We start from the raw sequence: 25,830 nt of genomic DNA, 5'->3' as shown, positions 1-25,830 counted from the left end.
TCCAGGATGGCCCAGCTGAAGTGTGTGAAAGAATTGTCGGCAGCGATCTGTGGAACAACTGATAAATCTATTGAGCGCGGCGACTATTCCCATAAGCTTCTGAACCTCTTTAATCGACTGAGGAGAGCCAAGTTCTAGAATTGCTGTTATATGCCTTGGGTTAGCCTCTATTCCGCAGTGGTTCACAATGTAGCCTAGGAATTTTTCGGATCCGATACCGAATGCACACTTCGAGGCGTTTAGTTTCATTTTGTACTTTCGAAGAATGCCGAATGTATTTGCCAAGTCGGCTAAGTGGGCGTGCTTTTCCTTAGATTTGACCACTATGTCGTCGATGTATACTTCCATGGTGCGGCCGAGCTGTTCCTTGAACATGGCAGTAACCAGTCTCTGGTAAGTTGCTCCCGTATTCTTCAGCCCGAAAGGCATGACCTTATAGCAATAGGTTTCTCTAGGGGTGAGGAATGCAGTCTTTTCTTAATCCTTTGGATGCATATCAATTTGATGATAGCCTCTGTAGGCGTCCAAGAAGCTCATGCGTTGATAATATGCCGTTGCATATACAAGTTGGTCTATTTTGGGGAGGAGAAAACAATCCTTGGGACAAGTTTTGTTTAAATCCGTGAAGTCCACACAAACACGCCAAGATCCATTCTTCTTCTTTACAACTATGGTATTGGACAACCATGTAGGATAGATTACTTCGCGAATTGTTTCGGCCTCCAACAATCGATCAACCTCTTCAACAACGGTTGAAGCATGCTCTGCGGCTGACCGCCAACTTTTTTGAATGATTGGCTTACATTTTGGATCAACGTTTAAGCGGTGCTGGGCCACAAATGGATCCACCCCTGGCATCTCGTATGGTGTCCACGCAAACACGTCGAGGTTGCCGAGTAACAAGGATACAAGCTCGTGCCTGTCAACTTCGTTCAAGGAAGTGCCGATCATGAAGAACTTGTCAGGACTCCTATCAATCTCGACCTGATCTAGGTCTTCAGTTGCCTTTTCGTTAGGAATCTTCTCAATATCCTCGAGGCTCTCCCGATTTGGTACTTCAATCGAATTCACTTCCAGTTCCTTTGGTCTCCTTGCAGCAGCAACAAGGTAGCATGCCTGTGTTGATTTCTGAGAACCCCGAATTTGTTCAATGCCATACTCAGTTAGAAAACGAAGTAATCGGTGGTAGGTGCTCGGCATAGCTTGCATGGTATGCAACCAAGTTCTTCCCATGATGAGATTGTATGGTGAAGGAAGTTTGACAACCAGAAATTCTACGTCTACTGATTTGGTGTCTTTCTGAACTGGTAGTGTGATTTTGCCCAAAGGATACTCAGGGTTAGCATTGAAGCTGAATAATGGGTAATCAACAGGCGACAAATCCGAGTTTAACAAACATTTTGTAATACATTATTTCCGAAGTGCTTCCCTGATCAATGAGAACACGTTCAATAGTGAATCTGTTCACGCGTAACTCAATGACGAGGGGATCGGTGTGGGGGAGAGTTACCCCAATCAAGTCAGTGTCGTCGAAACTAATCCTCCCAGTCTCATGGGGCCGTTTTGATGGTGTGATCGGCCTATGCAGGCTAGGTTGCAACTGAATTGTCTGTATATCAGTTGACGACGGCAGGCTGTATATCATGTGAATCATACCAAGTGGAGGTGAATCTGACCGTAGGGCTACTGTGTTCGATGGATTATTCTTTCGGACGTGTTGCGCCAGCCGGCTGTCTTGTACCAGTTCCTGCAGGTGGTCCTTCAATGCATAACAACTGTCGGTGTCATGACCATGGTCCTTGTGGTACTCACACTGCTTGTCCCTCTTCCTTGTATTGGGAGGTCCCATCATTTTGGGAGGCCATTTAAAGAATGGAAAGTGTTGAACTTTCGACAAAATCTTGCTGACTGGCTCTGCTAACTCCATGTACTTTTTGTCCGAACGTCTTGTGCGCCTGCTATCTACCTGATATTGTTCATTTGATCGGTGTGAACACTGATCACTTGATCGGCGCGAGTCATGTTTTTTGTCTCGTTTAGCCCGATTTTGCGGTTCGGGGCTCCTTGATGGCACGCCGCTTATCGGTTGAACGATTCCAAGCGGAGTCGTCTTAACGGCTTTTTGTCCGGCTTTGACCCGCAGGGCATTGTCTTCCACTTTACAATATTCTTCAACTTTTTTCATTAATGCCCAAATTGTTTTGGGGGGCCGTCTGGTCAACGAACTGCGGAGGGGACTATTAAGATGTAATCCCATTTTAAAGGCGGTGATGGCCATGGAGTCATTGCAGGCATCGTCTACCAGGTTAAAGCATTCCCAATAGCGTGCGGAATATTTATGAAGGGTTTCTTCTGGTTTAATTTGCATTGCCCAGAGAGAATCGGCTTGCTTTGGTTGGATTTCATTGGTGATGAATCTTGCCCTGAAGGACTTTTAGAGTTGATGGAAGCTTTTAATCGATGCCGGCTCCAGTTTATAGTACCATCTGACGGCCAGTGGTCCCAAATTGCTCCGAAACATTTGACACATGAGGACTTCATCGTCAGCATGCTGTGTCATCGCTTGTTTATAATGACAAATATGGTCAGTGGGATCTGATTTTTCGTCATACAGGGTGAATGACGGTGCTTTGAACTTCTTGGGTAGTACAACCCTTGCAATTCGTCGCACAAAAGGGTCATGCTTGTCATCTTCATCCGAATCATCACTTCTCCTTCCTCGCTTGTGTCGTACATGCGAACTTCCTTCAGATAAGCTGGATACATCGACTCGTCCCTTTTTTCTAGGTTCCGGGGATGGTGAGTTAGAATCACTGTCATTATCGTGTTTCCGAAGTTGACGTCGTCGATCATCCTTCTTTCCTAAAGGTCGACCCCGGTCGTGGCATGCGGCCTGCTGGGATTTGGCTAGCTCCAGGGCCAACTCCTGGCGCAGACGCTCGTTCTCAACCATCATGTTTTCCAGACGCTGTTCATTTTGCTTTGCTTGATCCACGATTGTCTGCATGGTCTCTTGCACCGATGTTGAGGGTGAGGTCTGGGCAATTGAGTCAAAGTTCAAGACCTGTCATGTGGTGATATTCTCCGGTCCAAGCATGTTTCTTGGAGGGATGTCATCTATTGGCGTAATGTCGTCAGCGACTACCGGAGGATCATCTGTTACGCCAGCCATGGATGTGCTTGAGTATTCCCATAGACGGCGCAAATTGTCGAAAAGTGGTTTGGAAATACTCTAGTATCCAGTCAGACGTCCTTGATCCCCTAATTGCTACTTGAAAAAGAGATGAACACTCCAGTCGGAGGTATCGGAATTAGCATTCCGACGGTCAAGTTAGTACGCTTTCAGGTTTGCTTCTATCTTAAGTTATTTTATCTATTCTCACATACCTTTCTTTCGTCGACGTTCCTCTTTTTATATTACCCTTTGGGCCTAGGGTCAGGCCCACCTTTAATCTCGCACTTGATGGCTTACTCTTCCTTTTGATTATGTGCTGGTTCCTATTCGGCTCTTCATATGGCCGACTGTCACGACCCAAACCCGGCCCTATGGGTTTAGCACCGTAATCGGCCAGTAATCCGAGATTACCGAAGGCCTGCAGAACAGTAATACAGTAATACAGAGAGTACAGGGCCTGGCGGAAGCCAAAACAGTAAATAAACAATGCCCAATGAGCTGTGACAGTCTGTATGCAAAAGACTTCTCATACATTTATACATAAACAGTACAGAACAGTATACACAATATTTACAATCATTCAGACTAGGGACTCAATCCCTGCATAACAGTACAGTAAACATTCGGTCTATACAAAACAGTAAGACAGTACAGAAGGGGGGAATTGTAAAACGCCCCTAAGCCTTAACATGATAGGCTTGGAACCTCGCAGTGAGGCACATAGGTTGGCTTGACAAAACTAGAGTAATCCTGACGCTCCTAGCCGCGGTCTGGTGCCTGAACATCTACATATATATATGAGCAGTGAGCTAAAGCCCAGTGAATAACATAATGCGTAAAGGGGTTAAGAATGAATGTCCTTACAGTAATGAAAACAGTTCATTGATTCAGTATATCAATCGTTCAGTCAGTACAGTCATATGTGGTACATCCATTAGCATGACAGTAGGTCTTAAAAGACCGAACAGTAATGATGGTCATCAGTCAGTAACAGTAGTGGTTCCAACAAGGGAACCGACAGAGATCTCTGTAACAGTAGCAGTAAACAGTAGGTGCTAAGGATGCCACAATACAGTTCAGAATATAGGACATACATTCATTCAATTAACAGTATTCAATTCAGAAACAGTACAGTTCAGTTGTTCAGAAAATAATCATTTTTGAACATATCTTTACACAATCGTTACTCACAGAGTTTGGGCTACAGTATGCTAGAGCGTGCCTCCCCAGTTGCCAACCCTACACAGTTAACAGATTGAACACACTAAGCTACAGAGCTGGGAAAGATAATAACTTAATCCCTAAGTTGCCTCGGTGTGTTCTACATCTATATCCTCAATAAGATGTCTTAAGCTAGGCCTAAGCATGCCTAGGATGGGATGAGGATGCAAAGATGCACTTTTAAAAGCATTTTCAGAATTTTCAGAAAACAGAGTCCCGCTCGAGCGCAGGTTTCCCCGCTCGAGCGGACATGCAACAAGGCTACACGCTCGAGCGTCAACTCTCCCGCTCGAGCGTACTGTAAAAGTACTGGATGGGTGAAATCTCCGCTCAACGGACGCTCGACGCCTGCTCGATCGTGAGACACATGCCTCCGCTCGAGCGCCCAATCCTCCGCTCGAGCGGACTGTAAAACAGTGCAGAGAAAATACTGGATGCTCGGATTCCACGCGCGAGCGCCACTTCCACGCTCGAGCGGGAGTGCAAAATCTGGAAAACCCAGATTGCACTACCAAGCTCAACTCACATTCAAATGCATCAAAACCAATCATCTTGGGCCCATTTTCTGGAAAACATTTATATACACATGGAATAACATGGTTCAAAGCTCGATTTGAGAAATCAAAGCCCAAGGGTGTTTAATTCAAACTCAATTTCAAACCATTTTTCAAGAACAAGATGAACATGCAAACATGCATGAATTTTAAACAACTCAAGGCTCAATTTGATGCTCTAAGGAGCCAATTGATCAAAAAACAAGATGAAAACATGGACCATTACAAAATTATGGACATGCATGTACCATTTTATCATGAAATCAACTCACAACTCAATAATTCGAACATGCATGCATGAATTATGCTCTATATCAACATGTATGAACTAAAACATGACTTAGCTCTACAATTTAACATGGATCATGCAAGAATTAGCTCAAACACGAGAATGAGAAGATGAAATCCTTACCTAAGTCTTGAATTAGAAGACTAGGAGCTCAAATATGTAATCTATACTTCAATTACTAAGCAATTCTTCAAGTTCCCAAGCAATTCAAGATGAACAATTCAATCTCTCACTCTCTCCCCCTCTTGGTCGACTATGGCAAGGAGAAAGGCTGAGCAATGTTTTGATCTAAGTGTATAAGTGTATACAAGGCTCAAATGTGTGTGAGTGAGATAGTGGCCACTAAGTGTGGCAAAAGTGTAAATAAGCCTAACACTTGCAATTTAATCATACCTAATCAATTTTCAGATAAATACACCATAAAATCACATTAATTATGAGGATCATAAAACATCAATCAATTCCCGGTTCGGCCGCCGATAAGACCTTCAATTAACAGTTTAAACGTAAAACGTGAACAGATCAAGTAAACAATCAAACAGATAGAATACAGATTAACATACATACTCGGTCAATTCAGTTCCAGTTTTCAGTCAGTCAGTTCAGTACTTTAATCAGCTCAATTATCAGTCATGATCAGTTCAGTTTGACGGTAATCAATGTTTATCGGTAAGCAGCGATGAGGGTTATTACACCGACTGAACATTTAGATGTCTTCGGCCAGATGTCCAAATCTCTTCATATGGCCGACTATACTCTACCTTAGACTGTAGCCGAATTGACTAAGGCTAGATGTCTTCAAATTCTTTGGCCTTCCTCAACACATAATTATTCGGCCCCCACATTAGTTAATGCTCCATGTACTGAATTGTTATTCTTAGATAAGCAAACTAAAAAGATTGTCAATCCATCTGGATGTAAAGATCTAAAATAAGATTTGTGATGAATTATACACAAAAAAAAAAAAGAAGTGATGGCCGCGTACCTGTTTCAGTTAAATGGAGCCACGGAAAATGAAATAATGCATTGTTGATGCGGTGTCTGAAAAAACAAAAATTCAGTCAAATATGGTTTGGGTGAGGAGAGGAAAAGAACTCTTGCATAGAATAAATGTAATGAAGTCCTGTTATAGTTTACTTTCACTAATGTTAACAAAAGGTCGTTTATGTATTGGATTGACAGACCTAAGTCTCTAGCTCTCTGTCTTGACGGAAACAATAATCTATCTATCAAGCTTGGCTCCTGTTCAAAAAAAGAAAAAGAAAAAGAAAAACTTGGCTCATTAATTATTATTACTGCTGACTACGACTCCCGGAACTTAGACATACCGCTCACCGCAAAGAAGAGTTTCTTTACTACCTATTTCTCCATAAAGGCTTGAGCGCATTGCTTTCTAACTGTGCCTACTAATTGCTTGAAAGTCATCCTCAACTTCCAGCTGCTCTGCTAACCGAAACTGACTTTGCACTTAGATTGTGGAGTATCCATCTTTCTCTTACTCGTCTTTCATCGACCATGTCCAAAATCTCTTTGCTCCAATCCAAGACCACAAAAAACCATGTATAGTTATAGGCTATCCATGTTTATCCCTCTTTACTACTTCATCCACTCTTACTTTCACAGTTGACAGCAGCAACTCACCTGCTCTTTATCACCCAGTAGATAATATCACAGTTAACCGCAGCTCCTTGGGCAACTCATCATCTGCACTAGATGGCCGGCAGTGAATTGGAGATATTGGTTCTAAATATGTCATTTCACAAGGATCCAAGGGCAAATTGATAAGCTCAACACCTATAACTAATGTAATTAGGCACCATTCAAGCTAACAAGTAAACGGAAGAAACCACACAAGCAGTGCAGGGCTTGATGATACGTTAAGAGTGCTCTGTTATTTGCAATCTAGTTCCAACCACATCCTCCTCTTTGTTAAGTGATACGTCAGGCTTGGTTGGGTCCAAACTATAGTAGTTGGGATTCTCTTTTGTTTTAGTTGAACTGAGTTTATATGCCCTGGAAATTTTGACAAAGACAAGTCATTTCTATATATCTTCCAAAATTTTAATGTTTGATTTGATGGATGGAATGTATCACTAGCACACCATGTATTTTATTTTTATTTAATTAGAGAGCTAGGCACTTTACCTGCATAATTACTATCAGGTAAAGTGCCTAGCTCTCTGATAAAATAAAAATAAAATACATGGGTGTGCTTCTTAATGGTTAAGGTGCTATATTACAGGAAGTGACAACTTTACAAAATGATATGTGAAGGGTATATTGCAATTTGGCTGTTAGTTGGGAACTAGTGCTCTCTCTCTCTCTCTCGGGTGATGGCTGTGCAAGTTTAGACTCGTGTAACGGACCTAGTTGTGTTCTTTCTTTTTGCTAGATTGCTGCAGTTAATGTTGCATGTGCTGAATTGTTATTCTTAGATGATCTGTGGCATATGCAAAGGAAAAGTATTGTCAATCCATCAGGCTCTAAAGAGCTAGAATAAGATTTGTGATGGGTTATGGAGGGGAAAAAAAAAAAGAGTAAGGGAAAAGAAGAGGAAGATGAAGCAACGGGCACCAGCAGGTATCATTTAATTGGCCCCATAAAAAATGAATTAATGCTGTGACAAACAATTATTGTGTCAATTATAGCTTTCAAATGTAGTTAATTTAGGGGAGTTAATTGCTTCTTTAGTTTTTTTTTATTATAGAATCTAAAAAAGCTGATGCATTTGGTAATAGTTAAGAAATTTACCTTTTTGTTAGTGGAAAAGTGTATTTTTTTTAGCTCAAGACAAATATATTTTTGTTTTTTAATGTATTTCACTTAAAAATAGTTATTTTTAGCTCATGTCAAAGAAGGTAAAGTAGTCTTTTTACCTTCAATTCCATGAGACAAATATATTTGGGTGACTATTTTATATATCCCACATTATGTGTAGTTTCTGCGAAGATTGTTTATTTTTGGGTTGACTGACCTAACTTTTATGGCTCTAAGTCTTTGATGGAGAACACAATCCATTAAGATTTGTGATGGGTTATGGAGAAAAAAAAAAAGCAAAAAAAAGAGGAAGAAGAAGCAACGGGCACCAGCAGGTCTATTTTAATTGGCCCCATAAAAAATGAATTAATGCTGTGACAATCAATTATTGTGTCAATTATAGCTTTCAAATGTAATTTTTTTAGGGGGAGTTAATTGGTTCTTTAGTTTTTTTTTTTTTTTTTTTCAGAATCTAAAAAAGCTGATGATGCATTTGGTAATAGTTAAGAAATTTACCTTTTTGTTAGTGGAAAAATGTATTTTTTTTAGCTCAAGACAAATATATTTTTGTTTTTTAATGTATTTCACTTAAAAATAGTTATTTTTAGCTCATGCCAAAGAAGGTAAAGTAGTCTTTTTACCTTCAATTCCATGAGACAAATATATTTGGGTGACTATTTTATATATATATATATATATATATATCCCACATTATGTGTAGTTTCTGCGAAGATTGTTTATTTTTGGTTTGACTGACCTAACTGTTACCAAGTCTTGATGGAGAAGACAATCCATTAAGGTTTGCTCAACAATTAGATTGTGGAGTATGGTCTTTATCGTCCTCGTTTATCATTTCCAAAATCTCTTTGATCCAATCCAAGATCACTACAAAAAAATAAAAATAAAAAATGTTCATTATTATCTCTCTTTACTACTTGCTCTGCCATTTTACTTTTTCAGTTGTCGGTGGCAACTCCCCTGCATTTTATTACCCAGTTGATAATATTGCTGTTAACTGCGGCTTCTCCGGCAAATCATCATCTGCAATAGATGGCCAGCAGTGGATAGGAGATATTGGTTCAAAATATATCATTTCTCAAGGATCCAAGGTCAAGTTGATAAGCTCAACACCGGTTGACCGACTGTTTTCTGTCAATCCTGTTCCCTACGGGTCTGCTCGGATTTCTCGTTCACAATTCACCTATAGATTCCAAGTCTCTGCTGGCCCGAAATTCATTCGTCTTCATTTCTGTCCTGCTTCTTACCCGGGTTTCAAAAGGTCTAAAGATTTTTTTACTGTAAAAGCAGGTCCTTATACCCTCCTTAGCAACTTCAGTGCTTCACTTACTGCTGATGCTTTGGGCTTACAATCTTTTGCCAAAGAATTTTGTGTGAACGTGGAAGAAAATCAGCCACTGATCGTAACATTTTCTCCATCAACAGATGGTACTTTGGATGAGGTATATGCTTTTGTGAATGGCATTGAAATTGTCTCATTGCCAACAGGACTTTATCATACTCTCGAGGGTGATCCAGGTGCACATGTTGCTGGCAAGAAATATCGCTTCCCAATTGATGAGAGCATCGCACTCGAGTTGGTACAACGATTAAATGTTGGCGGAAGTTCCATTTTGTCCATAGAAGATACGGGCATGTTTCGAGAGTGGTCTGAGGACTCCAATCATTTATTAGAATCAAGTCGCTTGCCAGTTAGTACAACAATTCGGATCAAATACACAACTACACCAACATATTCTGCTCCTCAAAAAGTTTACCAAACATCTTGGTCGATGGTTCTGGACCAGCAAGCGAACAAGACCTTCAATTTTACGTGGAAATTACCTGTTGATCTCGGATTTAGGTATCTACTTAGGTTCCATTTCTGTGAGCTTGAATACGAGATAAAAGAGAGTGGCCACATGGTGTTCAAGATCTTTGTTAATAATCAGATGGTTGAGGCTAATGCTGACATTATCAAATGGAGTGGCAGCAATGGGGTTGCAGTGTATAGAGACTACGTGTTGACAATGGAAGGAGATCGGATGAAGGGTAAGCGTGATATGGTTATAGTGTTGTGCCCTCACAATCACAGCTATGAGTGGAGGACCACACACATTGATGCAATTCTAAAGGGGTTGGAGGTATTCAAGTTGAGCAACCCCGACAATAATCTTGCTGGGGTGAACCCGGTGCCTGTGGCAAGTGGTTCGATATTTGGTAACCCAAATCCCCAGAAGTTTGTCTTTGCTAGCGGTGGAAATGTCATTGCAACTGGTGTAGTAATTTTCCTGTGTGTATTGAATATAATTATTTACCAGTTACGTATATTGGGTGACAAATTTGGTGAGAAAAACTTCTCATCATTACCATCTGAGGAGTCGTGTTGTCGCTTCTCACTTGCTGAGATCCAATCTGTGACCAACAACTTCAATGATGAATTGGTCATTGGAAGTGGTGGATTTGGTAAGGTCTACAAAGCACTACTCATCGACGGTGTGGAAACTACTGTTGCCATAAAACGGTTGAATTCAAATTCTAAGCAAGGCGCACATGAGTTTTGGACAGAGATTGAGATGCTTTCCAAGTTTCGACACATGCATCTTGTCAGTCTCATAGGCTATTGTGAAGAAGGCCACGAGATGATCCTTGTTTATGAGTATATGGAGCATGGTACCCTTGCTGATCATCTCTACAAAATTAATACCAGTGGAAATATTTGTCATCTATCATGGGAGCAAAGACTAAACATATGCATTGATGCTGCTCGTGGATTGGATTACCTTCACACGGGTACTCAACATGGTATCATACACCGAGATGTGAAGACCACAAACATTCTAATAGACAAGGATTGGGTAGCTAAGATTTCAGATTTTGGTTTGTGCAAAATGGGCACCACAAGCCATTCTAGAACCCATGTTAGCACAGACGTTAAAGGCACATTTGGTTATTTGGATCCAGAATATTTCTTGACCCGTAGGCTAACCAAGAAATCAGATGTGTATGCTTTTGGGATTGTGTTGTTGGAAGTGCTTTGTGGGAGGGTTGCAGTAGATATAAGGCTTGAGGAAGAACAACGCAGTTTAGCCCTATGGGCTCAACACTGTATCAGAGAGAAGAAACTTGATCAGATCATTGACCCCAGTTTGAAGGACCAAATCTCGCCACATTGCCTGAAGGTGTTTGCAGAAGTTGCTAGCAAATGCTTACATAATCGTCCAAATGGACGGCCTACAATGGCTGATGTAGTGGTGAGCCTCGAGTGTGCATTGGCAGCACAGGATCAGTGCAGGGACATACAAGCAGATGATGCTCTGCCACAAGGTACAGTTCCCTCGTGCGCATTGGTGGCACAGGATCAATGCAGGGATATACGAGCAGATGATGCTGGCACAGTCCCCCCTCCCTCCACTCCTGTGCAATACTGTGAGAATATACCCCAAGCCAAGAAGAGTTCAATGGGAAAGCTCAACAATGTGTTTCAGAGTATTATTGCACTTTTAGGTAAAGGTATGAATGTTCGTTGGAGGAAGACGAAGGTCTATGATTCCAACAGTGGAATGTTACAGTGGGATAGTTCCACTCCGCGGTTACATGGTTTCTCTATCAGGGAGATTAAAGAGGCCACAAACGATTTCTATTACGAGCTCGAGATCGGAGATGGTGGCTTTAGCAAGGTGTACAAAGGCTGGATCAACCACAAAACTGTTGAGGTTGTGGTCAAACGTTTGACATCAGGTGCTATCCCGACAGATATCCACGTTCAGTCCCAGCTTTGTCACCTACACATTATGTCTTTGATCGGTTACTGCTGCGATGAAGGTGAGCAGTTTCTAGTGTACAATTACGGGGCAAATGGGTCTCTCTGCGATCATCTTTATGGGATGGACAGGGGTTATACTCCGCTTCCATGGGAGAAGCGGCTTGAAATCTGCATCGGTGCTGGACAAGGACTGCAATATCTACATTCCAGGCATGAAATCATCCATGGCAACATTAAACCAGCACATATTTTGTTGGACAAGAATTTAGTAGCAAAAGTTTCGGATTGTTGGTTGCCCAATGTGGTCGGTGTCACTACGCTTATCTGTGACAATTTGGAATATTTGGATCCAGAGTACATACAATATCTGCGACTGACAGAAAAATCTGACATATACTCATTCGGTGTGGTGTTATTTGAAGTACTGTGTGCTAGGAATCCATGCGATCCTTCCCTAAAAGAGGATAGAAAAATGCAGTACGCTGGTTCAGAACTTGTGTTCAAAGGAAAACAATTGATCAGATCATTGATCCATTTCTAGTGGGGAGCATAGCCCCAGAATGTTTGAGGGAATTTGTCAAGATCGCGTGGAATTGCCTGCTTGATAGGGGAACAGAACGGCCATCAATGTATGATGTGGTTGGGAGCCTCAACATTGCGCTGCAGCTGCAGCAGATTTGGCACAATGATATTGAGGTCGGCAGCTCATCACATAATGATCTGGTGAAAGAACGGTTTTGTCATGCTCACAACAATGTATTGTCATATGACGGTGCATTTGACATCTCGGATCCAGATACAGGGACCAATGGGCTGCTGATCAAGAAAATTTAGCTCTTTAAAATCCCTTTTTTTCTTTTCTTTACTTTTGCATAGCTTCAACATGGATGTCAAAGTGTTCTGTGGTGTTTTTCTTCATCTTTATTTTGGTAGATTGCTGTAGTTAATGTTGCAATGTGCTGAATTGTTATTCTTAGATTGTTATTCTTAGATTGTTATTCTTAGTTTCTCTAATTTCGTCAAAGTCTTTAGTCCTGTGTTTTGACAGACTCGACCCTGCAAAAACTTTTCTTTTATTTTTTATTTTTTGAATAAAAATTAATTCTTATGCTATGGTTTCCACTTCGGAGCATGCCTGTGTGCCTGTAAAATAATAGATATACAAATTGACTAAAACTATATAGCCTATGGTTGACCCAATGGCTCTTGACGCATACAAGAGAGTGAGTTTTACCATAAATAAGCATCTTTCATGGTTTAATATATATATATATATATATAATCATACTTCAATAATTAAATGATTAGTTATTAGTTAGTAATGAATAGTGACAAAATGTTATATTTCAACAATGTTAGTCAATAGCGACGCAACAAACTCTCTCTATTTATTATCTCATTTGAAAATAACATAATATATACTATCTAATTAAATATTATTAACTTAATTTAAATTTACATACGGAAAATTATAATAACATAAGGCATAAGCATGGAGGAGGAAGGGGAACATAATAATTTGAATTGTGGATCGTGTCAAAATTTGTGCTTGATCCTTCATTTTTTAATTTTTTGTTTTTATGGAAGTGCTATAGATTTTTTTATGGTTATGAAATTTGTTGATTTTTGCTATTTTTTTTTTTTTTGGAGTTAGTTGAGTTATTTGTTGATTTCTAGAATTATTTTGGAATATATATATATATATATATATTGTTGGTTTTTGAATTTTTGTTGAGGGAAGATGAACTGTTTTGAAATACACATTACTATATAAGTTTAAAAATTAGATTCATTTTTCAAGGCTAATTATGTGACAATCAATTAGGGTATTTTACGCAACACTTTCTTATATCTTCTTTAATTATCAACTAATCATATTGCTTACTCATTATTGAATTTAATAAATGAGTCTAAAAAGTAAATTTTCATATCAGTTTTCTTTTGAAATACAATTAGGAAGTGAATAGTATTTCTAGATAACTTTATTGAGCTTGTGCCAAATTATATAAGGTATATAACATTGCCAAAATATAACAAGCCTTTTAACTAGTCATTGAAAAGGAAAATTTTGTCTTTAATAATTTTTTTTAGCAATAGTAACCCTTGTACTTCAACCAACTAGAGCATTGATTATTTATTTCTTATTAAAGAAATTGTAATGTCTTATTTATTTCTTTTCATTATAAACTATTTATTGTCTAGATTTCAAATTGATATAATTTTTTATATTTGTAAATTATAACCATATAGACTGAAAAATAATTCCTTATACCTCACCATTGAAGAATTGAGTGAATCTCTCCACTTTATTTACAACAATGCTATATTGGTTCCTTGACATGGTCCTTATAAATACCCATTAGATGACGTCACCGCTAACGTTAAGCATTTCCCACTTTATCCTAAAATTATTTTTTGTTGTTGGATTTGCAATTATCAGTGATACATATGGACCAATCTCAAAATAAACTACATAGTCAATTTCCTTATTTGACAAATCTTTAAAATGAAATTTTATATCTAAAATAATACCCATTTTAATAATTTGATAAGTGCTACATTTTATAAGTTTTAGTTTGCATAGTATACCCATTTCAATAATACAAAAGAGGTTAAATTTCAAAAAATTAACTATTAACATGAGTGTGCCCTCATACTTTTATGTGGATGTTTGTTCTAGCTCATTTTATCCAACTTATGGCTTTTAACTTTAAAAAAAGCTAAATCAGTGTGTTTGTTGTAGTTTAGTAAAATCAGCTTCAGCTTATTGCAACCTTTTTTTAGAACAAATAAGCTTAAAGTGGGGAAATTCTATTTTCACACACAAAGTTCTCTTACTTCACACACTTAATGAAAAAATAAAATCAATTACATTTTTATTCTAAAATAAAAATACCAAAATATCCTTTTGTCTTTCACATCCAAAACCCTAATTTTCAAGCCACCCAAAAATTAAATTTGTTAGTAGTTTGGTTTGGTTAGTCATCTCCTCTCCTTCACTTCAGGTGAGTTTGTTTGCAGGGGATGGATCATCTCTGTATCTTTACTCACTCCTCCTACTTCTACTTCTACTAATCTGACAGTTTTTTAGCTCCACTTGTAACTCAAGCTCAAGTTCTTCTTAATATTGTTTATAGATATTTCATGTGCATTTTTTTTAATTAAAATTAAATTTAAAAAGGGATAAATGTAATGTATTCAAACTGAGAAAGTGGGATTCACTATGTTTTAAAATGGCAGGGAGACACGTGGGGGTGTGATTCCAATGTGAGCCATAGAAAAAGATTAGAGAGAGAGAGAGAGAGAAATGCATGTGGGAGGTGTGGGGAACGGACTTGAGAAATGGGATGGGACCAAAACTGTAAGCACAACTGCCAGCCTCCTTTGATTGTCTCAATAGGGGTATGAATTTAAGATTGGGTGACAGTGGCTAGTTATAGTTAAAGTTAGAGATTAGGGTTGGTGGTGGAAGGATGGAGAATAGGATATTTCTGGTATAAAGGGTTATGTATTGAGTAAAATATATATATTTTTTCAAATTCATTAAGTATTTGAACTAAGATATAATGTGCACATAGATAAAATGGTATGTGAAAATAGAATTTCTCGTGAAAATGAGAATCACCTTCCGCTACTCAGATTATGCGTAGGGGTATTAATTTTACTTAAATATCCTTGGTCCTTCAAATTATTTAGTCTTGTGCCATAAACCTTACTAATTCTTTCTCTTGCGGACAAAAAGGAAATAAGAGAGAAAGAGAGAGACGACGGCGACTTGGGAGAGACGAACAGCACAGCGACAACTGGTTTTCTGGCCATAAGGAAGAAAAGAGATAAAGAGAAATGGGAAAAAAAAGAATGAATTGGAAAATATATGTTTTAAAGAAAAAGAAATTTTAGTAAGAGAAAATAAATGTGTCTTCTTAGGAAGAGAAGAAGAAGAAAAATAAAAGATACTAGAAAGAAAAGAAATGAAAGAAAGAAAGGATGAGAAGATTACCTGGAGGAATGATAAATGAAGAAGAGATAGAGCAGAGAGAGCGAGAGGGTAAGTTTAGAGTAAAAAAAATATAGACCCAGGAAATTTGTTGGAGAAGATGATGAGGGCATCAATCTAGTGTGGTCACACCATGGTTGGCATTAATCAAGGTAAATTCAATTTATTAATGTTGGAGATGTGAAAAGTCAAGATAAATTCAATTTACAACTAATAAGGGTAAAAAAGTCATTTACACAGTAAAAAGTTACTTCATAACTTATTTAACAAATATTACTCAACAAATTAAATTTATAATCTATCAGCTACACTAAACAGATTAACAATTTCTAATTAAAGTCATAATCTAAAATATGTTTTAACAGTTACACCAAACGGGGCCTATATATACTTCACGTTGCTCTAGTAATCATACAATGTGCGATTATTCGCTTCACAAAATCAATATACTTAATATGACAATACATATATGAAACTCCTCATGAGAAATGCCTTGTCCCCCATTTTATCGCCCAAGGATCCTTTGTCTCTAAAATTTCTGTCCCCCTGTCCCAAATCACTCACAACCATTGGATATGTCTTGAGATTTGTGAATCTTGAAATTCTCATATGATCCAAAGGTTGTGAGTGATTTAAGACAAAAGGACAAGAATTTTTGGGGAATCCTTGCTGCATTTTATCACCCCCACTTGCACCTTTAACGAGATGGCAGATAATAACAACCAATCAACTCTCTTTAAAGTGTGGGACCACTTCACATGAGAGTAAACCATGTCATTAGGGGTGCAAAAGGAGATGTAGAACCACTCAACTTCTAATCTTATTAGACGCAGTGAAGCCATAGATAGTTACTAAAATCAAGACTTGTATTCCAGGCATACCCAACAAAACCTTAAATAATTGAAAGAAAAATCAAATCTTGGAATATAATTGAAGTTTGTAATGTAGGAAGGTTTTTTCTCCATTACTGACCAAGTTGATGGTCTTAATTCTTGATAAAGACAATCCACCAGTTGTCATGACGTTTGAATTAGTTCATAAAATAATCTCTGTTGGATTGGTAAACCTTAGTCCGCGTTATAGATGAAGAACTAGTAATGTTAGGTATGCTCAATTATTATGTATAGTGAATAAAAAATGTAAGTAAACTTATATTTTCTTAAGCTATACTTCATATTATAAAGCCTCCATTGCTCCTGTTCTCATGATATTCTCATCTAGTAACATAGTAATTCATTCTCTTCACTCCGACAGTGTCATTCTAGAGTGAAGTGAAAAAAAATATCATACTACCACTTAATCAAAAAACATTTTGTATTGGTGGTTGAGGTAAAAGGATGATGGAAGTGGTGGTGGAGATGGTAAGTGGTGGTGTAGTGACGTTGGTAAAGATTGTAAACATGTTGGCTTTTGAATGTGGGAATACAACTGCAAATGTTGCTTTTGAATCGGAGGATTTGTGCCGTCACTTTTCGCTTTTTGAGACATAACGGGCAACCAACAACTTTGATGATGCTTTGGTCATTGGGAAAGGCGGATTTGGTGTCGTGTACAAATGCTTCATTGACGATGGAGCCGTCATCGTCTCTATTAAGCGGTTGAACGAGGAGTCCAAGCAAGGGGCTTAAGAGTTTTGGACCGAGATCAAGACGCTTTCCAATCTCCGACACCTGCATGTCATCACTTTGATTGGATACTCTGATGATTATGAGGAGATGGTACTTGTCTACGAATATATGGTCAATGGAACACTCGGCCGATCATCTCTACACGAATATTGAAAAAGGAAATTGTAATGATCTTTCTTGCCTCGCTTGGGAGCAGAGGCTAAACATTTGTATTGGTGCTACTTGCGGATTGGACTACCTTCATACAAATACCAAGCCAAGTGTCAGGGATGTGAAGACCATAAACATTCTATTGGATGAGAATTTGGTTGCTAAAATTTTAGATTTCGAGTTGTCCAAAATTAACACAACAAACTACAACCACATTAGTACTAATGTTAAAAGCACGTTTAGTTATTTGGATTTAGAATATTTCTTGATTCATAGACTAACCAAAAAGTCGGATGTGTATGCCTTTGGCGTGGTGTTGTTTGAGGTGTTATGTGTAAGGCTACCAGTAGATACTAGAGTTGAGGAGCAATGTAGTCTAGTCCTATGAGCTAAAAACTGCATAAAAAATAAAACACACAATCACATTAGGATACGTAAAGTTAATCGTCGCGGTGTAATGTTATTAGAAAAATCAAGTGATATGTATAGGGATTGTAAATTTTTTAAGAACATTAGTAACCTCTTTTTCAAAACTCAATGATACGTGCTCTTGCATTATTTTAATCAATGTTATGATATGTAAAAATATATTTTGCTTATTGTATGAATAAAAAAAATTAATGTTAATAAAAGGAAAAATTAACCCTTTTGAGGTCTATAGAAAGTTCAACCTTAATCTTTTTGAGAAAAATTATAAATGCATCGATGTCTTGAGTGGTCCAAATGTACAATTTTTTAAAATCACGATGTGAAGACAAACAACACATGATAAATGGGTGGCCAAGGTTTCAGATTTTGAATTGTCGAAAAAATCCGAATAACATTCAATGCCCACATCCGCACCATGGTGAAGGATAGTATAGGGTATTTGAATTCAAAATATCATGACATCAAAAGTTGACAGAGAAATTTCATGTGCACTCGTTTGGAGTGGAGATTTTTTTTTTTTTGATGGGATGGTTCGGATTGTTTGAAATGTTGTGCCTCCACTAAATAAGATGCCAGATAAAGAAAGAAATGATGGAGAAAAAAAAGATATTATTGAATAGGTACACCACAATGTATTTTTTGCAAGTCATATGATAATTTTTTACTACACAGAGATCAAGTTAGCTTAGCTGCGTGGGCTCGACTGTGCCATTAATTAGAAGGGATCATTGCTTGATCAAATCGTTGATCCGTTTTTGAATGGTAAGATTGCTCCTGACTGGAGTAATTTATTATGGTGTTTTTTGTATTTCCTCTTTTTTATTGATGTAATCTCATATGAAATTTATGTTTTTTTATCAATAATTTTTTTTTTTACTCATCAAAAAAAGATTGCTCCTTATAGTTTGAAGAAATTTTGGGAGATAGCAGTGAGTTGTTCGTTTGCATGATGAGGGAATCGACGGCTTTCGATGAATGATGTGGTGTGAACCCTTGAATTTGCGTTGGAGTTACAGGAAAGTGCGGAGGAGGGAATCAAACCTGATGGGTCTCATAAAGAATTTGAGGACGAAAATGCCCTCTTGCTAAACGATGGAATTGAGATGATTGAGAATAATGGTGGACAGGTGTCGAACAGTGGGATGACAATGACGAGCAATAGTGGCACGAGGAGCATTTAGACGATGTTTGGCGTATAGCTAGAAAGGTTACAATATTTTAGTCGGACCTGCCTCCTCTCCAGTTATTGGAGAAGAGAGTTCAGCGTTGGTGGCCTTAATTCGGACCTATGTTAATAATTTAAATTGTTCAATATATAAAATCCGTCGAGTAAATTATTCTTGTAAAAAATCATGTTGATTGAATATCGATAATTATTGAGAAATTTAGCTATAAATCCCCTTTTACTTTCCTTTCATTGTTAAAAGGATTAAGAAAAAAATTATACTTTCTAAATCCCTTCATAATTATAAAGTCTTGCATAAATGACAAAATTTATTATTTAAATATTTTATCAGACTATTATATCCCTCAACTAGATCTTCCCACCTTCTCTGTCTCTCTCCTCATCCGCACTACCAAGATCAGCGACAGACATCACAGATTTCACACCCGGTAGTAGTGGTGGATCTAGATCTGGAACCAAAAGATTTAGATCTTACAGTTGACCAGAAACAACGACAGATTTGGATTTTCGATTCAACAGCAAAGGCAATGTTGAAGACGATGGCCTCGTTGACAGCAACTTCAATTGCCGCCGGCTTCTCGAGGTTATGCTGTTGCGTACGACGGTGTCGACGTGAAGAATGCTTCGGTGGAGGTAAGGCTGGAGTTTGAATACGGTTACGATGCTAATGTGGTGAAAGGTTTGGAGTTTGATGTGGTGAAACAGTGAAGAAAACGACAACTGAACTTGTGACGAAAGTTCTATCCCAATCCGTAGCACAGAGTCCGCGTAGTCTTTGGATCTCTCTACGGCTGTAAGAAGAACAAGAAAATATATGTATATATATATATATATATATATATATATATATATATTTGTGTGTATGAGTGTTGTTGAACACATGTGTTCTTTTCATTGAGATTTGTGATTGTTGATCGAGTTTTAGAAGTTTTTCTTCTCAATTAGATATGTTGATTTGTTAATTAATTTGTTTTGTTTTTGTTTGTTTGTTTTTATTATTATTATTTATTTTTGTTGCTTTTGATCTAACCAGAGTAAAATTTTACTCTGATTCTATTGCTCTGTTTTTTGTTTCAGATAATGAGAGTAAATTTTACTCTGGTTCTATTGCTCTGTCTTTTGTTTCAGATAATGAGAGTAAAATTTTACTCTGATTGTATTGCTCTGTTTTTTGTTTGAGAGAATTAGAGTAAAATTTTACTCTGGTGTTAGAATGACAGTAAAATTTTACTGTCAAGAGGTGGTCATTGCCAAACACTTCAGCTGCCACAAACACTACCTTCGCTTTTTTACTTTTGTGTAGAGTAACATTTTACCTTTAGCTTCAGAGTTTCACAGTTTACTCGTTTTTCAGAGTAAAATTTTAATTTTATACAGAGTAAAATTTTACTTTTGTGTAGAGTCTAACATTTTACTAATTTTTCAGAGTAAAATTTTACTTTTGTGTAGAGTCTAACATTTTATTAATTTTTCAGAGTAAAATTTTACTTTTATACAGAGTAAAATTTTACTTTTAGCTTTAGAGTCTCACAATTTACTCGTTTTTCAGAGTAAAATTTTACTTTTATACAGAGTAAAATTTTCCTTTGAAATACACAGTGAAGATAACTTAATAGGAGAGTTGATAGATATGAGAGTAATATAGTAAAAGAAACAAGTTTCAAAATATTAGGGGGTTTTGAAAGTACTTATATAATTCTTGTCCTTTTGAAAGACAAATTAGATAGTGAGGGGGCTATCACCAAATCCCCCATAACTATTTGATCAGATCACATTTTCAAAATAATTTTCAAATATAATTTACGAAGTAGATTGCGATAGAAATATGATTTGATCATATAGTTATTAATATCTAATCAATGTAATTTTTTCATGAATAATGCACTTAACGAGTTTTACATATTAAACAATTTACATTACTGACATGGGTTAAGAGTGTAAAAATGGCTTGCGGCCTATGGGTGGCCCAAAGCCCGCCCTAGGCCCGAGGTGGGCCCGAGCTCGAGCCCAGCCTGAGCTCCTAAGCCAGGGCTTGGGCCATCATTTTGAAACTCGGCCCGGCCCGTAGCCTAGTCCATCGGCCCGCTTAAGGCCCGCTTAAGGCCCACTTAAGGCCCGGCTCGAAACCCAGCCCGCCCGAGGTCTATAATCTTTTTTAGTGGAAAATAATAAAATTTTGGTAGAAAAAAATTTAAAAAAAAAAAAAAAAATGGTCAAGCCCGCCCAAGCCTAAGGCTCAGCCCAGGCCCATCAGGCTGGCCCATTGGCCCGAATACTCCTTGAGAGGGAGATTTATGATCTGGATTGGGCCGTGGTATTGTTGGACAAATTGTGGGCCGAACACATTTGGGCCATGGTAGCCTGGGCCCATCCAGAAGGGATTTTTGCTCGGCAATGGCAAAGGGCGTGTGGAACCGAGCTACTCAGACTTGGTACAGAAGCCGGTCAAGCGAGGGTTCGGCTGAGATATCCGCAGCCTCACAGGGTTTCACGGTCCGTGCATTGCTCGGTCAGAAGGCGCGCACCCGTGACTCGGCATGAAGGCCTTTGGTTAACCGGCATGCCCTACTTTAGGCTTGGCTTTGCCGGAATGCACCCGAGCTTGGCTTTTACGAAGCTCGGTTATTAGAGCATTTGGGTATGAAGTGCAACATGGCCGAAGGAAGCCGAGATGCTGCATCCCGGTTGCCGAGCTCCCAGTAGAGTGGGCTGGCAGTTTAGGTAGGTGATGTTCAGCTGGATTTGTGCTGACTGATGGAATAGCAGTACCACGTGTCGAGAGACTAATGAGAGTAGATCTAGGGCGCAGAAGGTATATAAGCATGTCTGCGCCCCCCATGCTTGGACAGACGAACATTTGGTAAGAGGAAACACTTACACTCAATAATCCTCTCTCTCTCTATCCCTGTGTGTCTAACTTGATCGTCGGAGGGGTATTCCGGCCACACACCGCCGGGTAGCTCACCGCCGTTGTGCTTGCAGGACGATCGGACAGACAGGAGCTTGGAAGAAAGGAATACGGGCTTGCTTGAATATTTGCTCCCCGTACAATTGGCGCCGTATGTGGGAAACTTGACAGACAAAACCTTGTCTTCCAGGCTCATCTAATTGCCGTCCATGGCGAACAACGACGAGATTCTGTTGTCCGCCATCGACGGAGTTACCCCGGAGTCGGGCAGACGGAGAGAAGAACATCCCACCATCATTCCTCCGATGGCAGACTTGGAGACTTCTCCAGGAGGACACTCAAGAGGCGCGCGAGATAAGCGCGGAAGAAGCTTTGGTCATTCTTGGAGTCCAGACGATCATCGGTGGCGGAGAGAATCGCACGCCAGGCGACTGAAACACAAGCTAAGGGACTAAGACACCGTCATCCGGCGAATGGCGGCGGAGATGGAGGATCTTATGCGGCATGTCAAAGGAAAGGGTGTAGCTGGAGTGGGCGACCACAGTGAGCGCACCCAACCACGCCATTCAAGCAGTCAGAGCCAGCGGCGTCCTCCGTCCATTTCAATCACCAGAAGTTACAAGGTTGGAGATTCCGACGCGCACGAAGAGAAGTCCAGCGGGCAAGATAGGACCTATCGACCCTCAAGTCCGGCGACGACGTCGAGGTACTCTTATTCCGCTCATTCAGAGGATTTGCGGGAAGTCTTGAAGGAACGGGCTCGTCGGTGGGAGGCTCAGAGGGTGCCGGCGTTCCAGCGCCTATCCTATGGGTTCACGCCAGTGAAGAGGTCAGAATGCCTCCACCCGGCCTCGCTGCGCCTCTCCTTTTAAACACAGACTTGGCAAGGCTGAGCGCCACTCCTTTCTCCCTGGAGATAGAAACAACACCGCTTCCGGTAGGGTTCCACCAGCCAAAGTTCATGCTTTACGACGGAAAAACCGATCCTTATATGCATGTAAGCCACTTCCGACAGGTCATGGCCGGACATAGGCGAAATGATGCCCTTATGTGCCTTATCTTCCCGTCAAGCTTGGGCGAGCTGGGCTTGAAATGGTTTGAGAGGCTGCTAGAGGGGAGCATAGAAAGGTGGCATCAGTTGGCGGAAGCCTTTGTGACGCGCTTCAAAACCAACACTAAGACGTCAAAGGAAGTTGACCACCTTCTCAGTGTCAAGATGGAGCCAAGCAACACACTCAAGGCATACAACTCCAGATACTGGGAAACCTTCAACGAGATCTTGGATTGCCCGGTCAACCTTGCAATCACGCAGTATAAGCGCGGTCGCCCTGTCGGACATAGACTGCGGGACTTGCTTACTATACACTAGCCGACATCCATGGGCCAATTAATACAGCGCATCAACGAGCACATTCGAGTAGAAGATGATGTGGTAGCATCAACCGTGAAGGCAACTCTGGTAGCAACAGATAAGAGGTCGGCTGGCAAGGTGCACGCGGTCGGACAGGAGACCAACCGTTCAAATGATCGCACCGAGGAGTCTGACCGAGGTTCAAATCGTCGAAACTGGGGTAGGGGTCGACGGAATGACCGAGATGAGTACCGCCGCGACGACGAAGCTGATGCGAACATAAGGTTGAAAGCCAGGACAAGCATCACCACGGTCTTTAAGATTCCAATTTATCACATACTTAGTGAAATCCGTGACGAGGATTATGTCCGGTTTCCCGCTAAGTTAGGCGATGCGCAGAAGGGTTTCAATCCACGGTACTGCTGCACATTTCACCGGGAGCACGGACACCGGACAGAGGATTGTTTGCCTCTAAGGCAACACTTGGAAGAGCTAGTCGCAGCTGGACACCTGGACCTTTACATTGACGGGGGCGTGAAGGCAAATCAGGCCCCAGTTGATCCGCGAGGATCGGATGACTTGGAGGCACCTCCTCAGGGCATTGTTAATGTAGTCCATGGCATTGTGGAACCGACGCGCGTATGTGAACTCCGAGGTATGATCAAGAAGGCGGAGCACATGAGGGAAGTTTTGTCGGTCCAGTTCGCGATCAAAAGGGGCAAGACCGAAGAAAAAGACGTGATCAGTTTCTCTACGAGGGACCTGGGGCGCATTAAGACGCCGCACAACGATGCCTTAGTGGTCACACTCTGCGTCTAAGAATTCGATGTCAAACGCATCTTGATCGATCAGGGAAGCTCGGTCGAGATCATGTATTACGACGCATTCAAACAGCTCAATCTCCGGGATACAGACTTGGCTCCGGCAACTTCGCCACTGGTTGGTTTCAACTCACAACCTGAGTGGCCTTTGGGAAAAATTATCCTGCCGGTCAAAACGGGATCTGTGGTCAAGCAAGTGGAGTTCTGGGTGTTGCAGGTGCCATCTACTTATAACCTAATACTTGAAAGGGGATGGCTTCACGCTATGCAAACCGTAGCGTCGACCTTCCATCAAGTGATGAGATTCCCCTCGGCTATGGGGACAATTGAGGAGATTTGGGGCGATCAAGTAAGTCGAAGCAATGCTTCGTGGCAGTCAACGGGAGCCGAGCTGCCAAAGGCTTCGTCCAAATGGTAGAACGACCGGAAGACCAAGGAGTCCTTGACGATGTGGGCACTAGGGCCGAGGACAAAGTCGTCGAAGAATTGGTCGAAGTGCGAATTGATACAGAGAGACCGGACAGGTTCTTCTTGCTCGGCTCAATCCTTACTGCACAAGAAAGGACCGAGATGGTTGAGTTTTGATGGCCAACATCGAAGTCTTCGTATGGTCGCCGTATGACATGCCCGGCCTCGATCCGAGTTTTATATGCCATCACCTCAACGTCTTCCCCGGAGCCAAACCAGTCCTTCAACAAATGAGGAGATCGGCGGCGCATCACGCCGAGGTAGTTGCAGAGGAAGTGAAGAACTTGCTTGAGGCACGAGCTATTCAGGAAGTGCACTACCCTCGATGGATTTCAAACACGGTTGTTGTACCAAAGAAGAATGGGAAGTGGCAAGTTTGTGTCGACTATAAGACCGTCAACCGAGCTTGCCCTAAAGACAGCTTTCCATTGCCCAGAATAGACCAGCTCGTGGACTTAACGGCTGGACATCATAGGCTCAGTTTCTTGGATGCCTACTGTGGTTATCATCAGATTGCCATGCATGGCCCCGACCGCGAGATCACCTCCTTCACTACACCGAGGGGACTTTTCTGCTACCAAGTCATGCCTTTTGGTTTGAAGAACGCCGGGGTAACTTTTCAAAGGATGGTGACCAAGATGTTCGCTCCTCTGTTAGGCTGGACAATGGAGGCTTATATAGATGATATGGTGGTTAAGAGCCGGCATCAAGCAGACCACTTGTCCGACCTGGCCGAGATGCTCACCATTCTCAAATGACACAAGCTATGCCTGAATGCGTCCAAGTGTGTCTTTGGCGTGGGATCCGGAAAATTCTTAGGCTTCCTAGTCACGAACCGAGGCATCGAGGCAGACCCCACACAAATCAGAGCCGTCCAAGAATTAAAGCAGCCTAGCTCTCCTAAGGACGTGCAGCATCTGGCCGGAATGGCCGCCGCGCTTAACCGATTTATAAGTCGATCATCAGATCGCTGCCGTCCTTTCTTTCAAGCTCTGAAATCAAAGTTCTCATGGGATGAAGAATGTGACCGGGCTTTGGCCGAACTCAAGCAGTATTTGTCTTCAGTGCCCTTGTTGGTCACACCGAAGCCTGGCGAAGAACTCTACCTTTATCTGGCCGTTTCTCAGTATGCA

The 25,830-nt window shown here is 40.4% G+C and overlaps 1 protein-coding gene and 1 pseudogene across 1 annotated transcript; both read left to right on the top strand.

Annotated features, from left to right (window-relative positions):
- Positions 1 to 12,872, top strand: LOC114317377 (receptor-like protein kinase FERONIA). Its single transcript, XM_028264080.2, has 2 exons — positions 1 to 7,819; positions 8,957 to 12,872. Exons 1-2 carry the CDS (start codon positions 7,798 to 7,800, stop codon positions 12,298 to 12,300), a joined length of 3,366 nt encoding a protein of 1,121 aa, XP_028119881.2. The 5' UTR covers positions 1 to 7,797; the 3' UTR covers positions 12,301 to 12,872.
- Positions 12,873 to 17,093: 4,221 nt separating this feature from the next.
- On the top strand, positions 17,094 to 18,586 carry LOC145822783 (putative receptor-like protein kinase At5g38990 pseudogene; annotated as a pseudogene).
- The last annotated feature ends 7,244 nt before the right edge of the window (positions 18,587 to 25,830 follow it).

This window comes from Camellia sinensis, chromosome 1, assembly GCF_055761805.1.
Source record: "Camellia sinensis isolate YWXY chromosome 1, ASM5576180v1, whole genome shotgun sequence".
Classification (NCBI taxonomy): domain Eukaryota; kingdom Viridiplantae; phylum Streptophyta; class Magnoliopsida; order Ericales; family Theaceae; genus Camellia; species Camellia sinensis.
Note: the sequence above shows the minus strand (reverse complement) of the source record. Positions and strands in the feature narration are given on the sequence as shown.

What these genes read in the sequence shown, in the direction of transcription:
- LOC114317377 (XM_028264080.2), top strand. Translation starts at nt 7,798, where the DNA reads ATGAAGCAACGGGCACCAGCAG. An exon ending in GAAGCAACGGGCACCAGCAG is followed by an intron (nt 7,820 to 8,956) that starts GTATCATTTAAT and finishes TTACTTTTTCAG; the next exon opens with TTGTCGGTGGCAACTCCCCT.